Source organism: Nothobranchius furzeri, chromosome 5 (genome assembly GCF_043380555.1).
Source record: "Nothobranchius furzeri strain GRZ-AD chromosome 5, NfurGRZ-RIMD1, whole genome shotgun sequence".
NCBI lineage: Eukaryota > Metazoa > Chordata > Actinopteri > Cyprinodontiformes > Nothobranchiidae > Nothobranchius > Nothobranchius furzeri.
This window is the reverse complement of record NC_091745.1, coordinates 38,181,687-38,191,392: the sequence shown is the minus strand read 5'-3', so window position 1 is coordinate 38,191,392 and position 9,706 is coordinate 38,181,687. Positions and strand designations below refer to the sequence as shown.

Here is a 9,706-nt window from a genome sequence, read left to right as displayed (position 1 = left end):
AGTTGTTGAGAAAGGCAAGTGTGCCTTTCAAAATAAGAGCACGAGCTCCGGTTTCATCAAAAATAAAAAGAAGCATTTTACAATGATGTTTTCACAGCATTCACACACGGAGAGTAAGTTAATTCATTAATTCATTAAGCTAATTCATTAATTTGTGTCTGTTTCTTTAACCACTGGCAGTGTGGTTTAAGTTGATTGAGGAGGGCCAGTTGCGGCCGTGTGTGCGTGTGAACCTCTTGAGTGTATGAGAAAGTTTGGTTGATGAAAGAAAAAGACGTGTGAGATTGTTTGGCTAAAGTTGTTCTGAGTCTGGTTCTGGTAAGAGGAGACGATGGATCAGCTCTGGTGAGCCCCGGAGAGCAGAGTTCCGGTGGGAGATCGCTTCGCAGTCTGGCAGCTGAATACGCCGAGTAAGTACTTCATTAATTTGCACCTTTTGTTTTTAACCGTTGGCAGTGTGATTTAAGATTGATGGTGGTGACTGACATTCACGCACAAAAAGACGTTTTTGTGTCCAGCTAGGGGTTGCACATGTAAACCGTGGGGTTGCATTGAAACGTGAACCGGGCTGTATTCCTGCCTTGAAGAGGAGGTTTTAATAAGTCTTGTGTCTGCGTGCACAGGGCGTCCCGCAGAGCTGCGGGTAGTGATTACAGGTGAATGTTCAGGTGCACCTAAAACTGTTGCTAAACCAGCGCTGCATTAAAGCAGCCGCGGATGGTTAATACACGCAGCATGTAAGTGCTGGTGTCGATTGGAGTGGTTTGATGCTGAAATCACACTGCCGCAGGGAATTGTTTAAATATTTTATGGTGCAACAAGGCACACAAAATTTATTGATTGGCTTAGAAGATCTTAAATTGGTCTAAAATTCCCGGTCTGTGTTATTTGTGTTGTGATTTTTCTGGCGTCATGGGCTGCGTTCCATTTTGCCGGTTTCTGTGTTGTGTTGTGTTTAAAGTTGCCGCTGGGGACTGGCATGTTAATTTCTGACAGAGTTTTGCTCCGTCTGTGTATGAGTAAAGGTTTTTGGGCCTAACCGGATCTGGTCTGATCTGGGGGGGTTGTGTCCAAGTTCTGAATGTGTGTGAGTGAAAGCCTGCAGGTCCGTTTCTGTTTGTGTGTGTGTGTGAGAGAAGTTTTGGGCCAAGGTTCTGAAGCCTGAATGTGTGTGTCTCGGCCGATCTCTGAGTGAGTGGACGGTCCAAATGCATGATAATGTGTGTGACTGAGGCTTTGAGCCTAGTTTGTTCTGTGTGAAATCTGCAGATTCTAGATAGTCTATGTTCTATGTTTCTGTTTTGTTCTGTGTTGTCTTGTTCTTTATTCTGTACATGTATGAATAAGACTAACATCCTGTGATGTGTAAGTGTGGGTCAGAAGGCTCAGGTGTGTGTGTGTGTGTGTGTGTGTGTGTGTGTGTGTGTGTTTCCTAAGAGATGCTGGAGAAATAGAAGAAAGGAAAAGGAGGGGTGAAGGTTTGAGGGGGTGTATGAAGAGACAACGAAGTGTTATGGGGGATGGTTTTGATTAGGCTGCAGGCCACTAAATGTTTGATGGTTTGGTTAGGAAGAAATGAGAGGTTAGCAGAGAAGGTTAAGGAAAAAAGCAGACAAATGGAGAAAAGACAGAATTAAAGAAATGGTTGAAGAAACAGAGAAGGCAAATAGACAGTTTAAAGAAATGGTTGAGGTGTGATGATTAGCTAAATACTATCTGAAAAAGTCATTGCTTTTATCTGCATGATAACTCGTACTAAACTAGTAAACAAAATGACTTGCGTAGATAGAATGTTAAGGAAATACAGTTAAGCAGGGATAAATACATCCGTCCTAAGTAAATAACTCCTTCAGCTTCACCGGCTGAATGAATGCCCAAATAAGATGGAGATGATTCACGCGATTGCCTCAAGTTAAATTAGATATTCTGGTCTACAGGCCTTTTATTATTTTATTAAAATAAATAAATACTCTTTCTAAAAGATCATGTAGTTAGACCTAAGTAGTTCCCCTAATCTTTTATTGAGGAATTTGACCCCAAATTACAGAATTAGAAGGGAAAATTCATGATTTTGTGTTTTAGAGGCACATAACCTTATAGCTTATGATAGCTCTGGTAGATTAGCTGTGCAGCAGCTACTCTGGATCCGAAGATACCTTTTGCTCATGAACCAAGATTAAAAATACAACTTTGACTCAAGATGGTCTCTATTTCACAAGTGGTAGCTGTTCCTTTACTGGAATGCAAACTTTAGACAGTTCCATATAGATAGTTTAAACAGCCCCAAACTAAATATGTCAGCCTGGTGTACGTGGTTTAATTTGAACATTCTGATTTTATGAGACCTATTGTTTAAATTTTCTAATCTGATAGATGTAAGCTAGTGTTACCATGTTCGGTATTATTGTTTAGATTATGCAGTTTTACTTTAGTGGGTTATGTTCTTAGGTAAATAGAATTCTACACTATGCAGTAATAGTTTTTGTGTCTCAGCATTTTATCGTATGACTAAATCATGTTAAACTTGGTGTTCCTGCCATAAGTCTGGACACAGAAGGGTGTTTAGATTTTTTATGAACCTTAAAAACTTCCCGTTAAATGTGTCTTGTCGACCCTCGATAGATTAAGTAATTGGTGTTAATTTAATAACATGATTGAATCAACACAGTGCTAGATTTTTCCTGTATGCTATTTCTATGCAAATCTTGTTTGAAATGTAAACATCAACTCAGCCCCTACAGACCATAATGCTAATCGTAGTATTTTATTTTACTCAACAGTAAGGCTGTTTTGTAACTATTTCAACATTTGAGCTATTACCATCATTTATTTTCTGTTTGGGTTATAAGGTTTAATAAATCTGAGTGACTTCCTTTTGATTAATTTAGATCCTGTAAATGTGTGAGAACCAAGCCCCCACAATGCCGCTCAGAAAATGGTCCCATCCCGGAAGTAAGAAAAATTGCAGTTCCACCCTCATCCGCTGGGGGCTGGTGCCAGAAGCGAGCAAATCCTCATTGACTCCCATGTTAAAAATGCCGATTTCACAGCAGAAATAAACATGTTTAAAGCCTGGTGCCAAAACATGTTTTTTGTCTAAATTATCTAGTTTATACTCATGACAACTCTGAGGGGGGTGAATTTTTTTCTAACTCTTCTGTTTAAGTGTATTGAAAGCCTAAAATTCTGTATAATTAATGAGCATCCGACACACGTGACCGCCGCCTCAGACCCACGTGACCACAGAGCTAGCTCCGTGGAAAGGCCTCAGTACAGCCTCGGTCTGGCTTGGAAACTGCTCCGGCATTTTGAGTCTCTGTGTTTGTGTATTCTTCTTTGGATATTATTGGTGCAATTGTTGGACAAAATGACTTGCAGTGGTATTAATTGCACTAATAGAGCGTCCAAGGAGTCTCCACTTCATTTTTTTCGGTAAGTTAAAATCTATATTCGTATTTTATGTCACTGCTGCCTTTAAACTAGCTGAGTTTACCGAAGTAGCTAGCTAACTATCAGTTTAACATGTAGCATGTACTGTTTAACCATGAAATTTAAATGTAAAATACGGTAAAATAATTAATAGGGCATATTTAGATGGGTAATAGGGTAAAACCCAGTGCATTTAAGATAAAAATGGGTTGAAATATGACGGAGCGCTAAGAGGGAGACTTCTGTGTCCATTCTTCCATCCGGTAATCCCCAGCGGTCAGGCCGGGCAGCCTGACCGATCCGGCGCCTACTTGCTGCGCCTAGCTGCTGCGCGGTCTGACCGCTCGTGGAGTTTTTCATGTCTGACTTTAACCGCATCTAATACTGTATTACGGCGTGAGCGCAACAGCGACAACTTAATATCGATGTGTAAGCAGCCTGAGTGGTAGGGTGTTTTCATCTGAACCCTTAAAACCTCCAGCAGGCTATGCTGCACTATTGACGTGTTAGCGCGCGGCGCTAACAACTTAGCAACGTGACATGTCTCTGAGAAAGCGTAAAACATGGACACTTCTTCTGAAGCGGAAAATAACACCTCTTCTTAAGCAGAGCAGGATGTCGCCTCGGCTCGTTCACGGCCGAGCCGTACTGAGCTCGATAACATTGACCAAGCACAGCCACTGGGCCGTTGTAGCTGCCACCAGGCCTGCTGAAGGAACTCCAGCGGGTTTCATCAGACTCGTAAAGTTTCTTGTTTTTGCTGGGGATTTCTGTATTTTACCGCTCCCTCCTGCAGTCTTCCCCTATTAAAATTTAAAATGTGTAACTTTATGTATTGTGATGAATGACTAATATTCATGTAAAACTAAAACGTTAGGCATTTAGGGGAAAAAAACAAAATAATAAACATTATACAGATGTCAAATAACTCAAACTGTAATTAAACTATATATTTTCAAAGTCATATAGACAGCATGATGGTTTGTGTGATCCGCGCAGTTTCACTTACACCCCTTTAATGATCAGGCTGTTTTTTATTATTTTTATCAGCTGATAGCAGTTAAAATTATGGTAAAAAATACTTTTATCTGTTTTTGATAACTTAATGCCCAGGAAGAGCATCTTCCTGGGCATTAAATATAACCCAAATGTTTTATTATGAGCAGATCTGATGAAGGTTTAGACAAGCAGTCTGCAAAGTAAAACTTGTTTAGAGTCCAAACTCTTACTAAAGCTTTTAAAAAGAAAAAATGGTTGAATTTTGAGAAATATCCACAACAGGGGAGCGAGACCTCTGAAAAATGTATATTTTCTCTGAATTCATAGAATAATGTGAAGATTCTGGGAAAAGTTGGGATTCTGAGATTAAAACGTAAATCTTTCTAATCATAATTCTGGCAGTTTTTGTGTCCTTCTGCTGTGGAAAGTCGTGCAACATGAAGATACTGAGAAGATGCTTACAACCTGTATTTTTATTCCATCCATAAATAAAATCATGAGCTATTTTTTTAATTCAAATTTGATACAAAGGGCCATCGTTGGTTCCAGACCCGTTCTAGAACATTCCTCTAATCTTAAAGTCATCATCAGTTTCTTCCTTTTAACAAATATTTATTTGTTCAAATATTTAATATTTATAACTGGAATATTTGTTCCTCCCTTTCCCACTGCAGTTAGTCCTGTCCTGCAACCCTGTTTTTGCAGCTTATTGAAGCCAACCATCACTAACCTGGGGGTGGTTTTGGACCCAGAGATGCGGATGGACTCCCACATTAGCCAGGTGGTTAGATCCTGCTTTTCCCGGCTTCGCCAGCTACCAAAGATGAAGTCCATCCTGAAAGACGTGTCATATTTTCTCCCCAAGCTGGACCTGACCGTCATGTATCGGTCCAAAATAGTGTGATGATATTGTGTTTTTTGTACATAACAGACTTTTTAACAGACAAATTTGTCGCATTCTCCTACACCTCTTCACGGGCTCGCCACAGTAAATATTCTATTTGGCAAGAGATAAACTTTATTGTATTTATCCTAGTGAATCTATAATTAAACGGGTAAACTAGTATTAGCACATCCAACATCAAAGAAAGTAAAATGTTACTATCAGGAGAGGGAGAATGTTTAAGTGGTTAGCAGCAGTGTGCTAGCCGATGGCCCCCTCCATGAGGCCACCACAGCTCAGCAGAACATCGTTGTAGCTTCTTCTGGGGAGAAAAACACTTGGAGAAAAAATAAAGTTAACAGCTGAAATAGCAGGAAATAATACAGTTAAAGAGCAGATTGTAGAAGAAAGAAACCCCTGGGTTAAACTGGTCTGTCTACTGCATAATGCTGAACTCTAACATGTGTCCTCAGGGAAGGACCTGATTGGTGTCCAGAACCTGTTGAAGAAGCACCAGGCTCTGCAGGCTGAGATCACAGGTCATGAACCTCGCATCAAGGCTGTCACCCAGAAAGGAGAGACCATGGTGGAGGAAGGTAGAGCAGGTCTGGTCCTGACATGTTTCTGAGGTGTCTGCAGGTTCTGGCTCACTTTTTTTGGGTCCAGGTCACTTCGCTGGTGAGGAGGTGAAGACTAAGCTGTCAGAGCTTCATGGACGTTGGGACACGCTAAAGGCCAAGGCGTCCCAGAGGAGGCAGGACCTGGAGGACTCTCTGCAGGCCCAGCAGTACTTTGCGGATGCTAATGAGGCCGAGTCCTGGATGAGGGAGAAGGAGCCCATCGTTGGAAGTCCAGACTAAGGGAAAGACGAGGACTTGGCCGAGGTATGGAAGTCCCTTCCTGAGAAACTCCAATCGCTTTTCTTTGCTCTCTTTCCAGTCCTTCATAATTAGTGTTTCTGTATTTGTCATTTCCTTCGGTTGTCTACCAGACATCGTTGCTCGTTTGAGCGTCTCATGGGTTAGGGGTAGAAGTGCTGGCCTCGCACAGGAAGTGATGACAAACGTGTTCCCGGCGCTCTTATTTCAAACGGTTTACAAGCTGTGATGTGTGTTCCCGCTGCAGAGCAGCCATGACACGTGGCAGCCGGCAGAAGGCTCACGCTTTTCCACTAAACACCCGCAGAGCTGCGTCTGCGGTGAACTGAGCAGGGTTTGTTTTACAGTGGCGGATCCGATTGGACCATCGCTGCGAGAAAGCTCCACTTGTGTCAGACGAGCTGAAGGTTCTGATGTTCTGCTCCACAGGCTCTCCTGAAGAAGCACGAGGCCCTGATGTCGGACCTGTCGGCTTATGGCAGCAGCATCCAGGCCCTGAAGGAGCAGGCCCAGTCCTGCAGGGTGAGTTCAGAGCCCTCGGCCCGTCAGAACATTCTTATCCACCACGTTCTAACACCAGACCTGTTAACCCGACAGCAACAAGATAATCAGCAGGTGCTTTTGTCCTGCAGGACCTGAAGGCCAACGAGTCCCGCCTGAGGGACATCAACAAGGTGGCATCTGAACTGGAGTCAGAAGGTCTGATGGCTGAGGAGGCTCCTATGGTTCAGGCTCAGGTGAGCGTCACCTGTCTGCAGCAGCTGGTCCCTCTCACTTCCTGGTTTGTTAACTCTGCTCGTCTCTGTTTGTAGCAACAAGAACATCTGGGTTCTGCTCCTGGAAAGGTGCATGTTGTCCTCCGCCTCAACCAGAACCAGACGTGGTGTTTTTGTTACCACTCATTTGTTTGTTTGTTTGTTTACAGGATGAAGCCGACTCTTAACACGGCGTCACCCTGGAAGGTGAGTTCATTCAGCTGATCAGAGGTCACCTCTGATGGCAGCAGTCACGGCCGACCGTGCTGACATCACACAGGAATTCAGGTGACCCGGCAGGCACCAGGTGCTGGTGAAAGTGGGGACATGTCAGCTGGTTGCCATGGCTACAGTTATCTTTATGCATCTGTATGACTGCTGACTGGTGTGTGTTTCCTGTGACCTTTGACCTCAGACCGTACGGTTGGGCGTTCAGACGACGGCTAACTTTAATTCCATCAAGGTAAGAGGAAGCTCTTCCCTTCCTGTCTGAGCGATCCGTCTCCAGGTTTCCTCGTCCGGCGTCCAGCCCGCTGGCGTCCACCTTCATCTCACCTTCATCTCATCTCACTTCATTTATAGTGCAATACTTTCACATTATCATTTTCCCACACTTCTGTATACCTGTATTTTGTTGTTTTTCAATAAAGAATGACAAATTATTTAAGTTTGGTTTTTGTTGCACACAAATATATATCTGTAAAAAATATCTTCAAAGCTAATGTTTACATAACAAGTATGATTGGGTTTTGCAATACGGCACTCAAGTTTATTTTAGTAAGATTTTCAAACCAAGTAAAGTTAGTAAAGAACACATTTCTATTGTCTGCTAAGAAACTGTTGGGATTTAAAATGGGCCTGTTGTACAAATAACTTGTAAATGATTATTCCTCACTTTTGTCTTAACCAAAGAAATTCCAGTAATTGAGCAAAAACATTTATTTTTAACACTACATTTTATAAAACAGGGCACAGTGTCGGCACATGTATGTATGTCGATGGTCCGCCCCAACCGAACCAGGAGACACAGACGTCAGGGAGGCCAAGGTTGTCTCTGCAGCTCTCTGGGCACCACGCCTCACTCAGCTGTCCCCAATGATCCAAATGGCTATGGAGGAAAAAAAATTTAATAAAAGAATGAAACTTAAAAACTCCCAAACCTCATGTCATATTTACTAATCAGCTATGGCTGATTTATTGTTTGGATCACAGTGAGTTACACTAATTCTAATATATTTTTATTTCTATTATACATACATACTTTTTAACTGTTATTTTCACATGACTGTTATCAGGCTCTTGTTCTGGTTCTGATGATAACTCTGTGTCTTCCAGTAAGTTATCTTGTGCTTACTTCATCTGTATAATGTCTCTTTACTTTTGGTAAATTGTACTGAGTCCAGAATAAAGGCTAGCTGGCTGTACAAGATACAAACAAGTATTACGTTTTGGAAATATATGAAACACCGCCAGCATCTGTTAGAGCCTGTGGCGGGGTGCTGAGGGCCGGCTCCAGCCCAGGAATGAGCTCTACACGCCGGCCGGGAGGGTTTGAAACACCGCCATCCTCTCCTCTGCTGGCTGTTCATTCTGTTATGGTTACCGGTGCTTGTGTTGCAATGTGAAACGCTTGGTCTCGGATTTTGTAAGAAAGATAATAAAATGTCCCCCCAAAATACGACTTAAATATATTTTCTCTTCTTCATGATACATTTAATGGCTGGTGCGACTCAGGAGTGATAGCGCCGAAAAAAACTGTACTGAAAACTTGCTCAAAGCAAAATGTATTCATTACGGAAATAAGTTATAAACTTACCGATTTAAAACTTTTTTAATACAGGTACTTCTCACGAACAGGCGCAGAAAACCTCCACCTAAACTCCGTGTGAGGTTCAGGTCGATGGGTGTTCCAGTTAGCTCCGGTTGGGTTGAAGCTAGGTGGCTACATCCGTTAGCTCGGCTCCCACCTCCGCTTTAGCTTTGGGTTAGCCAGGGTTAGCTTCAGGTTAGCTCGTAGCTAGTTCGCCTGGGTGTCGTCACTCGAGCCCAGCCTTACAGCCACACCCTCAGCGCCTCCTCTCTTCCCTTTTATGGAATTGTCTGGGCTGGACGGAACCTGTGACACGGTCAAAATGGCGGTGGTGGACACCTCCCATTATGGACAGATAACGTGTTATTGAAGCCTATGGAATCGAATTGTCCAGTATATGTACAGTCTATGGTGAGAACCCTACCTCCACAGGAGGGGGTGGTGTAACTGATAAAGTTTTGATTACCTTACAAGGTGGAGACAGTCTAGTTTGTTTAAATTAGAATGCCTTTTGCCTGAATGCAAATGTGTGAGCCTAAGCAGCTAAATCAAGGCTAGACTAGAAGACTCTGTGGTCCTTTTGTGAAAAACCCTTTGAAGCCTCTGTGACGTGAGTGTGTTAACTCCGCCTTAGTGTGATAGAATCTCTGATAAACTCCTTTTGAGACAAGCTAGTTTTAAAGAATTTGAATGTGTTTTATTTGGTTTGTGATAATTTAGGACAGACCATATCTGACTAGTTTCATGCTAAACCAGACATCAATGTTTATTAATTTAAACAATTAGGCAGCACAACTTTTGGGTACACTGTTTTCCTAAATGCAAATTGTTCCCTATGCAAAGACAGGCTGGGAGACTCCTTGATTTGTGTCCTGCTGTGATGTGATGGTGGGAACTCGATTAACAGGTGATAAAGATCAGTGGCTGGCTGCATTGGTTCCTGCAGACAACA

At 42.5% G+C, this 9,706-nt stretch overlaps 1 protein-coding gene and 1 long non-coding RNA gene across 3 annotated transcripts; one reads left to right on the top strand and one right to left on the bottom strand.

The window, feature by feature from the left end:
- The first annotated feature begins 3,084 nt into the window (after nt 1–3,084).
- LOC139070052 (spectrin alpha chain, non-erythrocytic 1-like) lies at nt 3,085–7,606 on the top strand. 2 transcript variants are annotated; one of them, XM_070551670.1, is made up of 7 exons: nt 3,085–3,432; nt 5,785–5,907; nt 5,978–6,195; nt 6,619–6,711; nt 6,822–6,926; nt 7,002–7,151; nt 7,360–7,606. In XM_070551670.1, exons 4-7 carry the CDS (start codon nt 6,646–6,648, stop codon nt 7,435–7,437), a joined length of 399 nt encoding a protein of 132 aa, XP_070407771.1. In that variant the 5' UTR covers nt 3,085–3,432; nt 5,785–5,907; nt 5,978–6,195; nt 6,619–6,645; the 3' UTR covers nt 7,438–7,606. The 2 variants fall into 2 exon arrangements, with proteins under 2 accessions (XP_070407771.1, XP_070407772.1); XM_070551671.1 differs by lacking the exon at nt 3,085–3,432 and adding an exon at nt 4,106–5,209.
- Nucleotides 7,607–7,868: 262 nt separating this feature from the next.
- LOC139070055 (uncharacterized) lies at nt 7,869–9,168 on the bottom strand. The gene is made up of 2 exons (XR_011520707.1): nt 8,761–9,168; nt 7,869–8,052 (listed from the first exon to the last, which is right to left on the bottom strand). It is a non-coding gene; the product is annotated as an uncharacterized lncRNA (long non-coding RNA).
- Nucleotides 9,169–9,706: the final 538 nt, after the last annotated feature.

Coding starts and splice junctions, on each gene's coding strand:
- LOC139070052 (XM_070551670.1), top strand. CDS start 6,646: ATGTCGGACCTGTCGGCTTATGGCAGCAGCATCCAGGCCCTGAAGGAG. Junction 6,712..6,821: donor AGCAGGCCCAGTCCTGCAGG/GTGAGTTCAGAG, acceptor TTTGTCCTGCAG/GACCTGAAGGCCAACGAGTC. Junction 7,152..7,359: donor ACACGGCGTCACCCTGGAAG/GTGAGTTCATTC, acceptor CTTTGACCTCAG/ACCGTACGGTTGGGCGTTCA.